Source organism: Ictalurus furcatus, chromosome 3, assembly GCF_023375685.1.
Source record: "Ictalurus furcatus strain D&B chromosome 3, Billie_1.0, whole genome shotgun sequence".
Lineage (NCBI taxonomy): Eukaryota > Metazoa > Chordata > Actinopteri > Siluriformes > Ictaluridae > Ictalurus > Ictalurus furcatus.
The window spans coordinates 16738084-16758844 of NC_071257.1; the positions used below are offsets into that span (position 1 = coordinate 16738084).

General features: G+C 39.5%; 1 protein-coding gene across 7 annotated transcripts in view; it reads right to left on the minus strand.

Annotated features, from left to right (window-relative positions):
- kcnma1a (potassium large conductance calcium-activated channel, subfamily M, alpha member 1a) overlaps nucleotides 1-20761 on the minus strand; it is a 159262-nt gene that overhangs the window by 20959 nt on the left and 117542 nt on the right. For 3 of the 7 annotated variants that reach the window (XM_053621098.1, XM_053621102.1, XM_053621103.1), the window contains exons 17-19: nucleotides 19548-19634; nucleotides 19356-19432; nucleotides 2719-2812 (exon numbers count right to left, since the gene is read on the minus strand). In XM_053621098.1, coding sequence (XP_053477073.1) covers nucleotides 2719-2812; nucleotides 19356-19432; nucleotides 19548-19634 — 258 coding nt within the window. Of the gene's footprint in view, nucleotides 1-2718; nucleotides 2813-6336; nucleotides 6418-7227; nucleotides 7261-15043; nucleotides 15218-17861; nucleotides 17871-19355; nucleotides 19433-19547; nucleotides 19635-20761 lie in introns of all 7 variants that reach the window. The other 4 variants (XM_053621101.1, XM_053621100.1, XM_053621099.1 and 1 more) reach the window with 3 other exon arrangements.

The window sequence follows — 20761 nt, forward strand, 5'->3', positions numbered from 1 at the left end:
GGTTTGTAAATTGCATTTGGACCTCCCCTATTTATTTATAGAATAATGAATGATGAGACATTGGCCTTGTTTCCAATATTTGCATAATGAGAGATAATATTCAAGCAAAATTATTTACATCTACAACTTCTGCATCATTACCAGCAGTCCAAATAAATCTTGCTTCAATTTAAAACAAAATGTACTATCGAAACAATTTAACACGCTACAGGAAATAATGCATTCAAAATAAGGCACATGATAAAGATCTAAAAACAAGCTAGTGTTATCGCTTTCTCTCTCTCTCTTTCTCACCCATGCTCCACCTGTCTCCTAAGTGAGCTTATTCACTGACATTGCTTTGAAGCCTCCCCCTTTCACTCTACATTTCGATGCTGTTTGATTGCCGAAATATCACATCAAAAACGTGTCAATTAACACACTGGGATGATATCAGGCTGTGGGCAGGTGATAATAACAGTGAAAGCATTTAGTGCTTTTTCACCCCAGCTGAATATTTCATTATATGCTGTGTGTTTCACCACTCACTCTACAGACCCCTGTCACTTCCATCTTTTCACCATGCTGATTGCCACTGCACACCTCTGCCAAGATAGCTTCGTCTCAGCACTGTCAGCAAAGCCTGCCAGTCACTGCACAACTCTCTGCTCCACGCCACTCCAAACTAGCTATATGACATTACTGCTCTGGGAGCGGATCATGGCAAAATGCACTCCGACTTCCCACAATTAGATACGTCTCGGGTGCTATCAGAAAGTCCGTGTGCATTTTGTTAATTTCAGTTAGGAAGAGCTGTTCATTGTTTGAATGGCACTTTTGATAAAAAAAACAAAAAAACAAACAAAAAAAGAAAGATGGCTTCATTAACACAACAGAAATAAAATGTGACAGGATGCCTTTAATCCATTCAAATTCAAAAACTACCAAAGACTTGTAAAAATAAATAAATAAATAAATAAATAACATAAAAAAGTGGTTTGTTTTCTGTGCTAAACCACACAGCACAGCTAAACATTTTCAAATTCAACCCTGTAACTTATAAGTGTCACACGTTAATTACTAAGGGAATGCCCTAGATGTGATTTCTTAGAGTCAGAGTTATAACCAGAGCAGCTTTTCACAGAGTGTTTAGCTATTCTAGCCCATCACTTGGCAGTCACTGAGTCCCTCAGTCCCTCTCCAGCAGCCTATGAAAGGAGCCTTTTGCTTTGAAATTTTTCCCCATCATACAAACTGACAAAGGCATGCTTTTCAAAAACCCACAGCCAATCTGTTGATCATTATTTATTTATGATGGCCTAGAGGCATAAAAGTATGTAAAAACCACAGTTGATATGGTATATGCTCGCTGTTTTTTCCTCCCATGTTTGTACAATAAATTATCCCTAAGGCTACCTTAAACAATCACTTATCGTTGTGCGTAAAACACAATTTTCAAGGCTAAAGTGTTCAATATGTGGTGTAATGACAGCAAAGGCAATGGTTGGAGAAGTGCACAGGTCTGCATTTGGTAATTTGATGTTTTGCTGCAGGGCTACGACTTGAAAAGCCTACACCTAGAACTGAGAACCTGTCATCCAGTACCCAAGAGCCAGCCGAACACAGAAGCACCCTAAAGCACAGGAAACTTTGGCACTGCTTTGAAGCATTTGAAAACAGGGTAAATAACTCCCAAGAATTATTATCACTCACAGATCAAAGGGAAGATGCATATATTACACTGCAAACAGGGACCATCATCTCAGCACAGAAAAATCGTTATGAGCTTTAAGAACTCAAAACTCAACATCTTTTTAAGCCGCTAGAAGAAAGCGAGTTTTTGCCTTTTACAGTTTGTTTAAGGGTATACTGAACTGTGTTCCAGTATTTATCTAATAAAAGACGCTAATGTGAAAAATACAAATAAGAGTATGTATGGTGCGAATTCAACTCCTATATATACATTCTTAACTGAGGCATTATTTTTCATTGAACTGGAAAAACTAGAAGTACTCATGGCAAAAAAAATGTGAAAAGTAAAAATGTTTACCCACATTTACATTTATTTCAGAACCAAATTACTAATAATATGAAATTATATGAGATCTGGGAATGAATATATCTTGTCTTCCTGAATCTTGCTCTATGATCTCGAATGGACATCCTCATCTCTGGAGTTTCTGAATCCTTGCCACATGGGCAGAAAACAAACCCTTTTATCGGTCAAAATCAATTAGCAGTATTATAATTCCTCCAGACAGGATAAAAGGAAGGTAATATTTGAATTCATTTTTGATTGCAATGGTACATCTCACATATGGCCTTAAGTTCCAAAAACACTACTCACTGGGGCCCCTACAATGAATGAAGAGCCTGAGGCTAAGTAACCATACGGGCATCCCTGATTGGCTGCTGCTGTCATTAGTGCCACCGCTGTTTAAGAACTACATGTGGACGAGACTGGGGGGGTGACAGCTGAGACTTTAAAGCAAGAGTATTTTTCAAACAGCTTTTCATAGCCTCTTTCATGACAGAAATATTTCAGCTCTATCATTAAGCACTGACAGGCTGACAGCTTAAACGCCTGAGCCTTACAGGGCTCCTCTCCTCTCCTTCGCTCCCTCTCTCCCTTGCCACTCCTCCTACTCCCGCCAAACCCATCACCATCCCTCCCATCTCTCTGCCGCTCTCTATTTCCTTTTGAAGGCTGCAGGGAGCGTCTCAAAATCAATGTCTTACCTCATCACTTTGGGTGAGCAGTTGGGTGAATTTCGCATGCCTCCGTTACGCTGCTTCTTTTTGGGTGACAGCGTTGATGGATGCTCGTCTTCAACTGCAAACACATGCAAAGAGTGTCAGTCTGTGGACAGCAGGGATTGTAATGTGTGCTGGGGATGACATATTAAAGAACACAAAAGGCAACTCTCAATCAATCATGGCAATATAAGTCAGATGCGACCTCCAAAAATAGAAAGAGAACATCGTTAGTAGGGACAAGTGTACATTTCAGGAAGGCAAAAAAAGCCATGAAGGACACTCATTAAGACATGAACTCAATGATTACTATTCTCTTTTTGCTCCGGAGTGTTAGCAATCTGCATCAGTAATGTATAACCTCTCTTCTGCATCATTGTCCTTGCATTCAGAACAAGGACTAAAACAATGATGGAAGGAGTTTTGGGGGGGGGGGGGGGGGGTTTATATGTTTTGCTTTCCAATGGATCACTACATGGCAAAATCAATTCTCATCATCTTACTTGTAACTGATGAGTGTGGGCTGGTCTGTGCATGTATCCCTCTATGCCACAAGCACTCTGAACCCACTGAGCTCACTCATCTAATGCTGAAACACCACTCCAGGAGGAAATTACTGAGGGGCCTATGAATGTCAAAAGCATCCCTCCTACTGAATGTACTATCTACAAGAGTGGAGCTGTATGAAGGTCAACATCAGCTCCTTACACTCTCAGGAATGTCAGACTTAATAGCAATGCTACACAGTTCTGTAACAAGTACAAAGCTATGGCTGATAGACCTATCCACTATGAATGGTGCAATGTTTTTATTTCTGTTATAATCTTTTCTCATTAAATAGTATTTATCAGTGTGATCAGATCTAATTTTAAAATGTCTTGTACAAGTTTTAATCTATTGTCCATACTAGAAAGTCTCTATCTGAGACACTTGTATTACACTCCAAACCTGCACAAATTTGGTTAGACTTCACAACCACAACACGTAATTAAAGAAAAGTTTACCAGCACTGCAAGCAGTTCCAATATAAGACATATGGCCTCTGTGGATCACTCTCATTTCAGCATCATCTAATTTCACTAATGAAAAAGGACAAATTTAAAATGCTCTGTCTAGGTATGTACCAAATGCCACTGTTTGACATTTACAACTACACAGTGGCTAGAGCAATGTGAAGCACTAATCAACCTTCAAAATATCACTTGCAGTAAGGCACCATGGTGCAACCCTTTGTTTTCCTATTAAGACTAAGGAGTAAGTGGCCTTGTTGGGTTAGGCCACACTCCTGCCCTTGCTTCTCCAAATTAGACTGCAGAGATTTATGAGCTATACCAGTGCCCTTCAGTAAGAGGCTTAACAATGAAATAACTCTACCTGTACCATGGCTGCTCCAGTAACTCCCTGCTTGTTCCAAATTGCATTTGGGCACCTTTACAACTTCAATCAAAACAGGTTCTGTCCTGTGAAGTGTGATTGCTGTTCGAGACCACAAGCAACAATAAATGCTGCTCTTTTGTATCACTGCTCAGACAACTTGACTGGGCATCTGCCTTCCCTCACTTAATGCAACCCTCAAATGGTAACAGCAACAACAGAGTTGGAGACAGTGGCAGTGGAATAGAATCCGAAATCTCCTTCTGTGCAACCTACTGTACCCATTCCTACTCTCTAAACTGAACTGTACAGTACTCCTGGCAACTGCTGCAATACATATTCACACATGCACACACAGTGCTAGGGAGGGGGATGTTAGATCTGTTCCATGCAAGGTGTGGACTGCTACGGAGGCACCTACAGGGTGTGGGCGGGCGAGTGGAGGAGCGTATAGAGGAGGAGAGCGTGGAGGAGAGCATCGACGAGTGCAGGGAGGAGGAGAGCATGGTGGTGTTGGGGTAGTAGCGGCATTTCCCAGGCAGGCTGCGGGCCCGATTAAGGCCAGCCAGGCTGAGACCTCGACGTAAGGGTGGGACTGGAGGAAGCAGACTTCCTTTACAGTTAATTACAAAGGCTTCAGCAGAACGCTCCACTGCCAAAGTTTGTGGGACAGTCATACTGGTAGCTAATTTAATGGTGCGATTTTGAAAAGTAGGTTTAACTTCTTCTTTTACTGTCAAACAATGGAAGATAAGAACAGTGAGAAATCTTTTCTAGCACAATAAATAAATAAATGAATAAATAAATAAATAAACTCAAAAGGCAACCGTTATATTAATTGCTTTTTACTAAACAACCCTGTAAACTCGTACCATTAGTGTTGTAATTAAGAATGATACAAAACACTTCATTATACATTATTAATCCCTATACTGCTAAGAAATAAAATTAGATTTTCTTTGTTGGACAATTTGTTTGACACTTTCCATACTATTCATCATTGTACAATGGTGGTTTTATGCAAAAAAAAAAAAAAAACAAACAAAAAACAATCTGCCATCAGATTTCTAAATAATTAACAAAGGAACCTTGGCTTTATTAAACACCTCTCAACCCATTTGCATGTGCTTAAAATGAAATGTTCAATATGGCATTTGCCCCATCATTGCTACTGAGCATAAATTAAGGAAAAGATCACTTCTTCACTCCCACTTATCAATATAACAGAACAAAACACTGCACACTATGCCTGACAAAGTCTGACTGATCCAGTCCATAGAGCAGCTACAATCATGCTGTATTTTAAAAGTACTACACTAGTTTCTTTATCATTTGAATCATGAACTCACATGAACAGTGTCAATTGTTCATTATAAATCTGTGGATATAGAGACCTTATCACCTGCACTGGAATAAACTAATAGAGCAAATAATTTCTTGTACATACCTATTTAAAATGATACGTGATGAGCTGATAAAATATGCTGAAGCTCTGAACCTTAAGTCGATTAGTGCGAGCAGATGAAGTATTTCACATGGACTTATCAAACACATTTCCTTCCACCAGAAACTGGAGACTAAAACATAATGACATCTACACAACAGGCAGGAGGTTAACCAATATATGGTGTAAGTGGAAAAACAGTTTCCTTCTGCTCCCCAAACCTAGCTCTGAGCAATAAATAGATGGTTATTTCTGCCGTCAGCTGCCGCACAGACTTAAAGGCAGCCACAGATAACTCCTGGATTCATCTGGCCCCTGTCAAACACATGCAGCATTACAGAGTGGATATGTGCCGTGGCACTTTCACTGTGGATTTACAATAATCCAGACGGCAACTGTCCCTCCCTGAAATGCAAATGCTGTGATGAACCATGATTGCAGACCTTTATCAAGGCAGCAGTAAACTGTGAAATATGCAACTACAGACTATAGAAAAACTCAATTACATCATTAAAACACAATGATTTGACATCATCATTTTGCATGTTTATTATTATTATTATTGTTGTTGTTATTATTATTATTAATATTTTAAAAACAATATAATTCACACAGCATAAGCATGTTATGCACATTTTAATCATACTCTAAGCATGCATATTATAATAAATAATAAAATAAAAATATATATTTCTTGGTCATAGTAAATATAAAACAAAACTTATTGCTATTTCAGAGTTTGCTTTGATAAAGCAGAGCTCTGTGTTGGAAAGTAAGAGATTTACCTAAATTCCATTCTGCTTTGAACCGAACCCCAGCCTCTCTCTGACCTCCTGTTTTCCCTGGAGTTGTAGCGCCATCTGCTGCTGAAGGCAGCACAATACAAACACATCACTGAAACTCTAAACACACACTACAGGCCAAAAGTTTGTACCTTTAACTTAAATTGGCATGTTAGGATAACAAATAAATGAATAAATATAAACGTTTTCCTTTTTTCCAGATAGCAATATGTGTATTAACATGGAAAAGTTTTGATTAAATGCAGTAATAATGCACCACTGAATCTTAATTTGTTCTTGCTTAAACTTCAAATTCACAGACTTTATGACGTTTGAGAAGCATTTCAGGAAATATAGTATTATGCGCTCTTCACAAGTGCTTTAGTCAGTGGAAGATCAAGCTCATCCCAGAGCTTGATTAGTCAGAGATAGTGGCTGTGGGAGCCAGACCATCTAGAATATAAGCATGTTGTGTTTTCTTGGTTCTTGCCGAATTGACTTTGTTATACAGTCACAAACTTTAAAAATCACAGTTTGCTTGCTTACGTTTGGCCTGTAGTGTATGTGCTATTTACGTGCATGGTATTACCAGCTCTTACACACTATCTCAAAGGGAGAGCATGTGCATTTTACACCATTAGTGCCTGATCTTTCACCTTTCTGAATGCAATAGAGCGTTTTTTTATTTTAATAATTGAATTATATTCTATTTCTGGGGTCATTACAGGCCACTACCTATGTCTACAGAATCCTAAGAAAGCAGATTTGGAGTGAAATAATTTGGGGGGTGGGGTGGGGACAAAACAATAGCACAAAAGCAGGTTAGCTAGGTTAGATGAAGTGAGATGGATGAGTGGAACAGACGCTGAAAGTGGAAAACAGGAGAAAACTTACGTGATGTAACATATCCGTTATACTTATATTTGGCTGAAGAGAGTATAGATACAAATAAAAGATCATGAGAGAGGAGAGATGGAGGGAAGGAGAGAAAGAGAGAGAGAATAATAATGAGAAGCCGTAAACAGGCATGGATCACATGGTTATAAAGAACTTTAGGTTCAACCAAATTAAACATATTTAAATGAGGATACCGGTGATGATGGTGATGAGAAGAAAGCCAAAAAATGAGAGAATGGGAAAAGGCAGGATGAAAACCAAAAAGGCTGTCTTCAGTTTCTAAGCCAAGCTGACTGAAGATTTACCCTGATACACACCACATCCTGCTTACCATACTGATATCCTTAGTCTTACCTAATATTATACATGGTCTTAATGACTGTTGTTACAATGATATACTGTGACAATGAGGTACACATAAGCACAGTCTGCAAAAATGTTGAAAAATCTCCAACATTCTACACATCAGGTCTGAGCAAATGTCTCCATATAACAATTATTAAAGCAGGTAAATAAGGAGGAAGCAGTAGTTTCTCATCGAGTAAAATCTTTCAGCTTTGTGGACACTGCAGCCCTGATTTACCAGAATCCAAAAATAAACATTTCTGTATGAAAATGGATCAATTGTGTGTGCATTTAATGGATGTATTTTCAAAAAATAATTGCTTAAATGTGCATTAGAAGTAGGAAGAGACAATGGCTAAATGAGGATTTTGTGTGTACTATTTGTTTTCAACAGCTGTGGCAAATTTGTATCTTCGAGAAACTCCTGGAAGAGTTCAACTGAAACTTGCCACACATATACAGTAAAGTCCATAAATATTTGGATAGTGACAAAGTTATTGTTATTTTAGCTGTCTACCCACAGTATATTGGAGATTAAATGAAATAATGAATATGAGCCAGTGAAGTAAGCCATCAATAGACTGAAAAATCAAAATAAACCCATCAGAGCGACAGCAAAAACATCAGATGTGGTCAAATTAACTATTTGGTACAGTTACAAAAGAAAGAATGTACTGGGGAGCTCAGGAACACCAGAAGACCAGGAAAACAACTATGGTGGATGAAGGAAGGAAAAAAACCTTCACAACAGTTGGCCAGATCGAGAATACCCCCCAGGAGGTAGGGGTTTCTGTGATAAAGACAACAATCAAGAGAAGTTTTCATGTGAATACAGAAGGTTTATCACAACACCACCCTATGGGCAGGTGAAACAAAGATCAACTTGTACTAAAATGATGGGAAGAGATGAGTATGATGAAAGGAAAGAACAGTTCATGATCTGAAGTATCTTATGGCATGGACATGTATGGCTGCCAGTGGAACTGGTTTCTTTGTATTTATTGATGATGTGACTACTGACAAAAGCAGCAGGATGAATTCTGAAGTGTATAGGGCTATATGATCTGATTCAGCCAAATGCTTCAGAACCTTTCAGATGGTACTTCACAGTGCTGACTTCTTCAGTTTTTGTGTATATCTCATACTAAACTTTCAGAAATTAAAACAAAATCTAAGATAAAACAATGGCAACCTGAGTAAACACAAGATACAGTTTTTTAAATGATTATGTTATTATTGAAGCAAAAAAAGTCATCTGATACCAACTGGGCCTGTGTGAAAATGTATTTGCCCCCATAGTTACTAATTCCCCAAATCTATGAAACTGCATTCATAATGGGGTTCAGCTGGACTAGACACAAGCAGGCCTGATTACTGCAAACCCTGTTCAGTCAGATCAAAATTGAAATTTTTTAACAGCATGAAGTTGGTTAAAAGGTCTTACCCAGTAACACACTATGCCAAAAGTGAAAGAAATTCCAGAAATGATGAGGAAGAAGGTGAGTGAAATACATCAGTCCGGGAAGGGTTACAAAGCTATTTCAAAGGCTCTGGGACTCCAAAGAACCACAGCGAGAGCCATTATCTACAAATGGAAAAACTCTGCACAATAGTGAACCTTCCCAGAAGTGGCAAACCTTCCAAAATTAATTCAAGACCACAGCAACGACTCATCCAGCAAGTCAGAAAAGAGCCAAGGAACATCAAAGGAACTACAGGCATCTCTTGCATCAATAAAGGTCACTGTTCATGACTCCACTATCAGAAAGACACTGGGCAAAAATGGCATCCATGGAAGAGTGGCAAGATGAAAACCACTGCTAACCCAGAAGAACATTAAGGCTCGTCTGAATTTAGCCAAAGCACACCTTGATGATCCTCAAACCTTTGTGGATTGATGAGTCGAAAGTGGAACTGTTTGGAAAACAGGGGTCCTGTTACATCTGCCGTAAACCAAACACAGAATTCCTCAAAAAGAACATTATACCTATGGTCAAGCATGGTGGTGGAAGTGTGATAGTATGGGGATGCTTTGCTGCTTCAGGGTCTGGGCAACTTGCAACAATTGAAGAATACATGAACTCTGCTCTCTACCAGAAAATCCTAAAGGAAAATGTCCGGTCTTCAGTCTGTAAGTTGAAACTCAAGCACAATTGGTTTATGCAGCGAGACAATGATCAAAAGCATAGGAGTAAGTCCTAGTCCTAGATGTAAGTGAAAGACTGATTTCCTGTTATTAGAAGCGTTTGGTTGCAGTTATTGCTGCTAAACGTGATTTACATTTTAAACCAGATTTTAATTTTAAGGGGGCAATTAGTTTTTCACATTGGTGATAGGTGTTGGATAACTTTTTTTTGCTTCAATACAAAAATAATATAAATAAAAACTGTGTTGTGTGTTTACTCAGGTTGTCTTTGTTTTATGTTTCGTTGGAAGATCTAAAACTATTTAGTATGAGATACAAACATAAACAGAAGAAATCATAGCACTGTACTTTGAAAGCAACCAAAGGTAGAGAGACACAAAAAAAGTGCTGTAATCCTTATGTTGTTCACCTGATTTGGACTCATATTCATTATTTAATTTCAACTCTAATATATTGTGGTAGACAGCTAAAATAACAATAACTATGTCAATGTTCAAATATTTAAGTACGTTAATATATATTTTAGTACGTTAATGTTTTACGGCCAGTAGGCAGTAAAACACATAATAAACTGTTAAAAATATAACATGAATGCAAAATAAAAGACTGTAGAAAAGAGTGTGTGTTCTATTCATAAGGTATACATGAATGTAAACTTTTTTTAACAGGCAATGCTGACAAAACTGGTGATGCAAATGTGCAGTGACTCTCAAATATAAAACCAACTACATCATGGCAAAAATAAGACATCATTTTGAGATAATCTGATTATTTTAGATAAAGATAAAAAATTTTAAAAAGCCTTTCCATTATTAAGACTTTTTGACTTCAACTACTAGAAACTGGCTTTTGCAAGTTTGATACCTGCCCGTTTGGTGATATTAACTTGCACAAACAATCACTGTTCCCAAAAGTTTTCTGGCTTAGTAAATCACATGACGAAAGCTAAAATAATCTCCATGGGCGTTTCCCCCCTTCAGCCTTTTAGGCAGAAATGCTCCAAATTCATATTAAGTACAAATCAGCTTGCACATTTTTGTACTACACATTCAAGCCTTTAGTAAGCCAGGGCTTTTTTTTTCTGTTAAAAATCACCATAGACAATCATATTCAACGTATCCTGCAAGGAATATCCCAATCAATACCATGCAGCCCCACAAGTCAGTCAGTGATACATTATTCATGTTGCAGTTGGAGAAAATAACAAGATCAGATGAGCTGTAATGCAGGTGGAAATGATGAGACCCACTCAGTACCAAGTACTTCTCAGTGCCCTCCACTGTTCCCTGCTCTGCTGTTCTTTGCTGGGTATGCTGGGCTTGTTGAGTCACTAGAACTATATCTGATGCCTTAAAGGTCAGAGTGTAGAGCTACGATACGAGTGATCGAGCAGGGGAACCATGCCCACCCTGGCATCTGTCACTTGCTATCTGGAAAGCAGGGTGAGTGAGCGGCCTCTCTGGCCAGCATCTGTCCCAGGCGGCTGGCCTTGTTCCTGCCTGGTGGGAAGGAACTGTCACACTGAGTTTGCTGATGCACCAGCAGCATTGGAAAAATGAAAATGCAAACATAATTTCCATGTCAGGCTGCATAAGGACCGTCTTTAGTGAGGTGTACCCTGCAAAGAACGGACAGGGTTTGTTCTTCAGATTGCCTCGGCGCACCCTTGCCAGCTCAGTGCATCCTCCCCAAGCAGAGCCGGCAGGAGGGGAAAAAAACATATGCCCCAAGAGCAAACGCGAGCCCTGACCTCTCTCTCCTGTCTCTATCTATAAGACTTGCTGTGGTTGTTTGTAAAACAGCCATGGCTGCAATTCTGCTGAAACTGTTATGTCTAAGACAGGAATCAGTGCCCTCTGAGACATCGGGCACCTTTTAGACTCTTTAAATCTTGTGTAATGAGAGGATAAGTCTCGGCAGGTAGAGCAGTGGGACTGTAATTGTCACTGTAACTTACAGCAGAGGCAGCTAAGTCATTGGCAGTGCAAGTGTGCCTCCTGCCGCTCGCGCTATTCCGTCGTATCAAACACTTCTTAATGGTGTGCCGAGCTCCACAACTGTAATGACGGCTACACTACTCCTGGCTCCTTGTCAAGTGCTCTTTGAGCTTCGGCTGCAGCTAACAGCAAATGAGACGCGGTTGTCTACCACTCATGCATCTCATTTTCATACTAATAGTTCTTTGTCTGGCTCTGACATAGAAAACCATTAGCATCCAGACGTTTGCATGCATGAAACAATGCAAAGAGAAGTGGAGGAGGATCTGTACATAGAACACTACTTTTCTAAGACAACATGCCTTTAGTGCCTTTACAGCCATGCATTTCACACATTCCACTGAATTACTGGGTCCAAGGGAGCTGTATTTATTTCAGCAATAAGTGCACACATACAAAGTGGAGGTATAACTCTACAATGCTGTGCTTAGTGCAGGCACGCTGTGATGTATGGTTTCTGACCCAAGGGGTGCAAAAAGGTTGAAGCATACAATTCTCACTTTACCAAATGCTATTCTTCATCTCAATTGCAGCCCACTGAATTAAACCAGACGAGCAGGCAGGAGCCTGACAACACAGATAATTCAACTCCATGTATAACTATAGAGGCATTCTATGCACTTACATGGTATGAGTATTATCTGGAAAACATAAAAGTGCATACAAGATGAAGTCCAAAAGAAATCAATTATTCAACATAGTGAAATCAGACTGCAGCTTAGAATTAATTTACCAGCACAGAAATGCTGTGATAGTTCAGAAACAAAAGGAATGTGAGAAAGCAAAACAAATTCCTTGCTTAAGGAACTGTCAGAACTCGGAAGCTTAAATGTTGATATTTCTGTAAAGCTGCTTTGAGACAATGTCTATTGTAAAAAGCGCTATACAAATAAAATAAAATTGAATTGAAATTAAATGAACAAGGATTTTTTTTTTTTTAAATAGATAGAACAGCAAAAGAATTTCCTGAAATTCTACAAGGGAATGATGGTAAAAGTAGGGATCAGTAACAGTGTAATGGCTAGTAATTGGTATCCAGGGACATGACCCGGAATAAAAACATAAAACACAAAGCCAAATTCATCATACCATGTTTGACACTAATCTAGCAGGATGTGGAGAGCAGTCAGAGAGCAGTTCAGAGGAAATGCGATCGTCTGAACTGACCCCTGCTTTGATAAGCAGGCCGTGCTACTGTCAGGGCTTAATTGACAGACACTTTAGTATTTCACATCTGCTCTGACTTAATAAGAAAGGCCCCTCCACAGCACTGTGTTCTGCACAGCTAACTGCGTCAGTCATTCTGACTCCTATAGTCTGAATCACTGCCGTCTCAATTGAGTTTCTGCCAGGGGATCTCCTTTTAACTTTTACATTGAGCCAGACAGTCCCACAGTGGTATACAAGGCATTAAATAAAGGACATTGACTTTTTCTCTCCCTTGGTTGCAAGCTAAGAAAAAAATAAACATTGAGTGAGGAGAGGATAAGGTCCTATAGCAAAGTACTCTGTTTGCGTACTTCATTAAAAGCAAATTCTCTAAGATGAAAATATTTTCTTTTTCACCTTGTGTAAATTGTAGTGACATAATGACTAGTGGTAAAAAGATAACTGTCTAAGAGCCACAGTGGGTACAAGATTTCAAATGTGTACTCACTTTTCTATGGAAGCCCTATGCGGCCATGCATTATTATTTTTTTCTTTGTTGTTTTCTCGTGATCTCGACATAACAAAAGTTGTTTTCTCATGATCTCGACTTAATTTTTCTGTGTACTCGACACCCATCATCTCAAAGTCAATGGGGTTTTTTGGTTAAATGCCTGAAATAAGTTCTGTGGTTAACACAAGCTTAAGATATCTATGCCATAAAATACTCCACACAGTAATACTCCACTCAGGATTTTTTAATAAGCTTTTACGTGTCTTGAAAAAGATGGTTGCTAACAAGTGGCTAAATGGGACTACAGAGGTCATCACACCGAACAGGAAATCTCATCTACTACAGCCTCGTTGTGTTTATACTTACACTTGTAGATTGATCAATTTATAGCATTTTCCAATTGTATTGTTTTTTTAAATAAAGATTGAAAAAGTTGTCGAAAGCTTAGTGGTGGTGATGTTGAAGTCACGTGACCATCGTGTAGTTCGTTTATAACCTAACATTAGCTTTTACTTCTGGCGATTGTATTTAGGCTTCAAAATTCATAACAGCTGTGTTCAATTGTGAAGATTATCTTGATGAATAAAACATGGAAGAATCATAAACTTTTGTTGGTCACAGAGTTTAATGGAAAAATCCTGTTGGATTGTTGTCGAGGGAATCAGGGTGATGCTAACTTCCGGAGTGGTCTACAAAAATACCTCATCCCTGCAGGACTGACAACTTCCACATTAGTGTTTGACACTTGAGAAGTCATGAGTCGAGATCATGAGAAAACAACAAAGAAAAAAAAAATGTATAATGCAGGACCGCTTAGGGCTTCCGTACTTTTCAACTCTTGAGCATTTAGTAGATTGTCATTAAAGAGCACTTTTAAACAAAATATACCATGTAACAGAAAATGTATATAATAATTAAATAATTGAAACTTTTCTCTATATGTCCTGTATTGCAGTTAAAATGTCGGAATTATTAATTAAGCAGGAAATTCTGTTGGCCTATAGTACTAGTCAATTTATCAAACTTGACCACACATTGCTTGTATCTTCTGAATGATACATATTAGTCACATGTCTTACATCTTTACTATTACAAAACATGACATCAATAATATTTTTCAGCTGACCCCTGGAACTTGAAGCTGCTTTACAGGCGGGGGAAAAAGTTAGTGTGACATTGTACTGTTCCCAACCTGAAAAATCATTGTCATTATCCATCATAAAAGTAAACATCAGCAGCATACACACACAAAAAAAAGCTTATCAAAGTTATTTTTAACAAACATCAAACTTACTTTCATTGAACAGATAAAAACATTAACCTGATTTGTAGTTCTCAACACCAAACAGTGACTGTGTAGGCACCAGCACAGCACAAGTGCTCCACTAACACAGCATGCGACAACACGCCTACCACCTACTGCAGCAGCACAGAGAAGCCACAACACTACCACTACCACTCGACCACGGTACAGAACATCAGACCCATTCATAAAGCACCACACCCAGCGAAAAAACACCCAAAAAAGCCACGGAGAGGGAAACAATGAGGGCACAGAACAAAGTAAAAAAAAAAAAAAAAAAAATGCACAACACATGGAATACGTCACAGACACATACACAGGTCACAAACATGAAAGAACATGTGGTTGGCGATCGAACTTACAGGCACGTAAACTGGTTGAGCAATCATGAACAGAGACAGAAGAAAGTGGGAAGGCCCTCTGAAGGCTGTCCATGTTACTATGTACACTGCCTGCCATGCACGAGCAGTCGCGCTCAGAGCGCCCGCAATCAAAACAACATGCCAGTTTCATTCGCTTGTAGACGGACATCTTGGCTACAGTCACGTGTTGGATGAGAGGAGAGGAGAAGCAGCAGGTTAATGGCAAGGAAAAAAAGAGTTCATAAACCAGGGATGTCTGAAGGTATTTTTTAAAATTTTTTTTATAAAGGAACAGAAAGTGCAAAGCCTTAGCAGCAAGCTCTCACAGGCTTGACCCATTACTGGGAGATGAACACACAGCTCCAGTGTAGCTACAGCACAGAAAATTGTGCTTCATATATTTAGTGCAAGAATACTGAGGAGTCCAAATTCACTTCTTAATATTTGCGATTGATCAGATTTCCAATAGGTGTCTCACAACATTTTTGGCAGAAAACAGCCATCTCGCCAGGGTCAAGCTGTGCCCTAAGGCTGATCATGTCATAAAAGGTCAAATGGTCAGATATGACAGTAAGATCAGGAGATAGGGGCAGGAGGCAATCAGGAAGAGATGGATGAGTGAATGCCATTAGCAGCAAAACTCTGTTCATAACCTGTATCCTCTATGTTTTAAGGAGAGGATCACGTACCTGTATCCCATCATGCAGCAGCAGGGCCCTGATTAGGCCATCAGGCTCTTTTCCTGAATCCTATGCCAACTCATCACACCACTACCCCCTCTGCACTGATACCAGACTCAGTAGGAGATGTTGAGGGTGTGTTATTATACGATATTGCACTGTACTTTGATTAAACATTGTCGTTTCTGCATTTAACAATACTGTATAAAAAACCATGTATGTAGGACCATTATGGGAAAATATAAGTGTGTGTGTGTGTGTGTCTGTGTGTGTGTGTCTTGGGGGAGTGGTGGTGAGAGACTACACAGTATTTGATTGCTGTGATCCTAGCTAAATAAAAATAATGAAAATATAAACAAAAAACAGTCCCTGGTACTCATTCTCCCGGTGCCATTGTGTTAATAGACCATAATAGAGTCTGGCACCCTGAAAAGAACTCGAAATCTGCAGGGAAAATCCTGCTTTTTTCCACTTCTGTCTGAAGGCATTAGTCTACATTAATAGGTCAATTTCAGTAACATGCCAGCAAGAGAATAGGGTACATTACTGGGCCTTTTAAATCGTGGCCACAACCTCAGGGACTGTTATTCCCGTTAGGACCATGCATAACAGCTGAAATTAGGGATCATAAGCATGCAGAGAGGTGAGTGCAGTCTCAGTGCTGGAGTGGAGGCTAGTCAACTGTTTGCAGGACAGAAACAGTTCAAGGTGCCGCTTGACGTGCAGCAGCGAGTCTGAGACGTCAATGTCATGCTGAAATCTGCCACTTCAGAGATCTGGGGTTGACATTCATCCAAGCATAAGTCATGTGGATATGTTAGTCATAGAGACATGGAGGGAGGAACACACAAGACAACATGATGATATGAGGGACTTAACGCAGCTACACACAAATCCTAACTGGAGTCTCTCAAACAGAATAACCATATTTAGCAAGAATGCTGCTGGCACTTATAAGACTAAGCCACTGTACAAACCCTACAATATAGTATAACAATTACAGACATACAGTATATAACTGGTGAGGAACGGTGTATGGATATAATCCAGTAACAATACCCTTACCTATTGTTGTTATGACACTCCAAAATAAAGACCAATCACAATATAGCCCTTCCCTTTAAGCAAAACTTCCTGCAGAAATAATATTACCTCTCTAAAATACAAGCTGCATGTCTACAAATAACAACAAAGTAGAAACAAACAAACAAACAAACAAACAAACAAAAACACACCCCATTCCACTGAGACACTTATTTAAAGAAAGCCAGGTGAGACAGCATTCTTGCTAAACAGGACTGTGAGGACCGCAGTATATTTCAATCTCAACTACAGAGCTATTCCGCCATCTGTTGGCCACTTACTGTACAGCAGCTGGTCAATCCTACCACAATGACTCTGATACTGACAGGTATGCTGATCATTGGCAGTGAGTAAAAAAGGGCCCGAGTACTACAGAGAATTGAAACGCAGAGATGGATCATTTCAATTCTGAGAATAGCAATGAGTGCTGTGTACATGGCCTGGGCAGCAGGGGCCGGAGAAGAGGAGAAGCGAAAGGAAACCAGATTGTTTAAACTGAGACAATGTGAAGAACTTCCCACAGGACACTTTCCACTTTCTAAAAATACAGCGATTTGCAAAATTGCCTATGACAGCAAGGGGACGGACAGCGATGAACTTCCCCCTCCTCTTTGAAGTCTAGTGTTGAAAATATCAATCTGCTCGGCTTTTGAGATTTGTTGGAAATAGATTTAAACAGAACATCGAAGCCATTAGATCAAATAAACAGTCTTGGCTCCAGAAGGTACAACTGCGCTGTGGGTTACTGGTGTTCTTGTTCCTCTCACTGAAGAACACAATGGTCATCTGGAGAAACTGAGGGTGGGAAGTTGGGGTGGAGAGAGAGCAGATAAGGGGCCATGTTGGATCTTTGAGCTGTATTGTGTTTTATCATTACTTGACTTGACCTGAGGACAGTGTAGAGATGGGAGGTATAGGGAGGATGCAGCAGCTAGACTGGTACATGCAACATATATATATAGAGAGAGAGAGATAGATAGATATATTCTATCAACAGAGAGATAGAGAGACAGTTAGACTGCACTCTGTGCCACAGGGAGCCCATTTTTACTCACAATATATCACTACCAGTGAGGGGTTAAATAAAGAGGCACATTCCAAGGCAGCAAGGAAGGAAATACATCAGAAAGTGTGTCAATGGACATGAAGAGAGTAAACAAAATAAATATCATAAACGTCCATTACAGCAATGGAAAGGTCATCTCTTTTTCAGTGAGGCATTCTGAAAATCAGCCTATTTCAATAGGACCTGAAAGTTATAGTGGAAAATCCCACTCTGGTAAGAAAAAAGACACAAAACAGCTTTGGTTAGGCTCGAGTGCCTGCTTTATCCACCCAGTCTACAGTAAGCTCCATCAGGACATGGATGGCTGTTTTAAAGTTACTGAGAATCAAATTCAGGGTGTCTACTTTTAAAGCCCTCCATTTGCTGCCAATAGTAAACAGTTTAGTTTAGAGACTCAAGCAATGACCATTCACTGTGTAATTAAATTATTCATCCTGTGGCTAACTGATTCAGACAAGTGCTTATATAGGTCAAGTATTAACTATGCATTAGTCCTACTGTCATGCTAATGCTTCCTCCACTCAAACACAGAACTAATGATATACCTGCCTCAACACACCTAATCAGTCTGCATCTAATTATCTATGCTGCAGTTGTCACTAACAAAGAGTCTAACACTGAGCATCTACACTCAGCAGTACAAATCCTTGTGACTCTTTCCTTTCTGCTTCAGTGCCTTCCTGTCAGAATGGGTTCCTGCCAGGCAGAGGCAGTGGGAGATGACAGTGGCGAAGTTGAGTAGCACTAGCACTGGGCTCTCTGGGTAAACATGGTGGATATGATTAGTAAAATGATCCCGGGCCAGGAGTGTGTTTGTGGTGTGCCTGACGAGGGTGGCCAGAGCTCTATGCCTTTCGTTTTTCCACCTGACTGGTGCCATTATCTCAAAATCTCTCCCACTGATGCTAGCATGGGCTGACAGGCTCTCTTCAGCCCCACTAATCACGTCATTTCCTTTTCCCATCTCTATTTCTCTCTCTCTCTTCTTTCTCAATCATTAGCATGTTGATGACTAGCTGCTTTTTCCCCCTCTCACTGTCATCACTCATTGACACTTTCTCTCCCCCTATTGCAGACTCTCGATCACTTCTTGACTCTCTCATATTCAGGTGTCAAACCCTTCTAGTTCTGGTGTAAAGGGCACGCTGATCCTTACTTCCTTAATTGTTACTATAATACATCCTGCAAATAAAAGGCATTGAGTACATGCAAATGCTTAAAGAAACTTTTGAATTGTTTTTTATTATTATTTATTTATTTATTTTTAATATAAGCAAATGTAAGCATAGAACAGGTAGAATAATTTGAAACTAATTACTTTGGATTAAATCAAGACTGCAGAGATGAGGACTACACAACATACTAAAAAAGTAACAACTAATAATCACACGGATCCTTCAAACATCATTTTGCATGTGCACAGCTGAATCCTGTGGAGACTCCAGTGAAATGTGAAGGGTGAGGGGTAGCCTGGTGTACTTACGTCTCTTGCAGCCACACTTTTTGATCCTTTTGGGATCTGTGATGTCATCATGACAAGCTTTGCAGTAGAAATATGCTCTGAGAGAAAAACAGCATACAAATGAACATGGATGTATCATGAAGACAACATCATGTGACACCAATAACCGAGAGACAGACAGTTGACCTTCAGTTCAGAGTAGGACATGAATACCTTTTGACCTCTTTGGCATCACTGGCAATAAAGAATCCCAAGGTTCCCTCCTGCATCTTTACATGGTTCCCAGGATTGATCAGAATACTGTTTAAGAAAGAAATAATCGTGCTTGTTAACAAAAGTAAAATAAAATAAATAAATAAATAAATTCACAGTCAAATGCTCTAATCAAGAGGAATGGTACACCCTCCGGCCTTCAGGGAATACTCACAGGCCAAAAGAGCATCTACACTGAACCACCCCCAAGCAGTTTGCCACTTTTTTTTTTTTTTTTAACAAATGATCTTTTAAGTGCTCTGAACTTCAGAAACAATGAAAGCGCTATTCCTTTCCACACAAACATATTGCTGCAGTTTTAATTGATTTCACCCTTTGTTCTCTCATCCAAAACAAATCAAAGCAAAGCAAAACACTGTAGCACAACTGGCCAATCCTAATTTAATTGCTGTTTCAGACTGGATTGGCTGTGGGACAAAATAAATGAACGAATTAATATTTCTTTCATGGAGTGGTTTTAGTTGGAGCATTCCGATTGACAGATGAACGGAAACCAATAATCAGAAAGTACTGCTTCAATACAAGCAGCGGTTTTCCTGTGATAGTAGTGAGGAGCAGAATGTTAGACCACACCAGGCCACTTAGGGTGAGGGATGACCCCTGAACCTGCATAACTGAGCTAGCTGCATTGTCTCATGCTATAGAAAAGGCTCTCATTTTCATTCATGCTGTTAATGGACTGCTGTTTAATACAATTGCTTTAATAACGTACTGTATACAACAGTCAACTTCTGTTTAAGTGTAAAGCTCAGAAATAACATCAGACGCATCAACATGCACATCACTTAAAAGGTTTTACCTCCAGGCATTGAGTAATATAGCAGGCCATTCAAAACAGTATTTTTCATTATTGGAGTTAAATCAGCCAGCACATTCAGTGTCTCACTGTGACCTCCCAAGGTGGTAGGGCACTAAAGTTTATCGTTTGCCAAACATTCCTTATTAGTTGTAGACGGGTTTTAGTAGTCAATGTAGAAGGTCAGTAGTGATGACGGAGCCACTACTGAGCCACTGTATCATTCCCCGTTAATTAGACAGAGACGGGACGAGACAACACAGTTGTTAATGCTTGCCTTTGGTTAGAAGTCATCAATGAGTTGAGTGGTGACTGCAACATTGGACAAACATTGGGCCTGGCCAGAGCCCAGATGAAA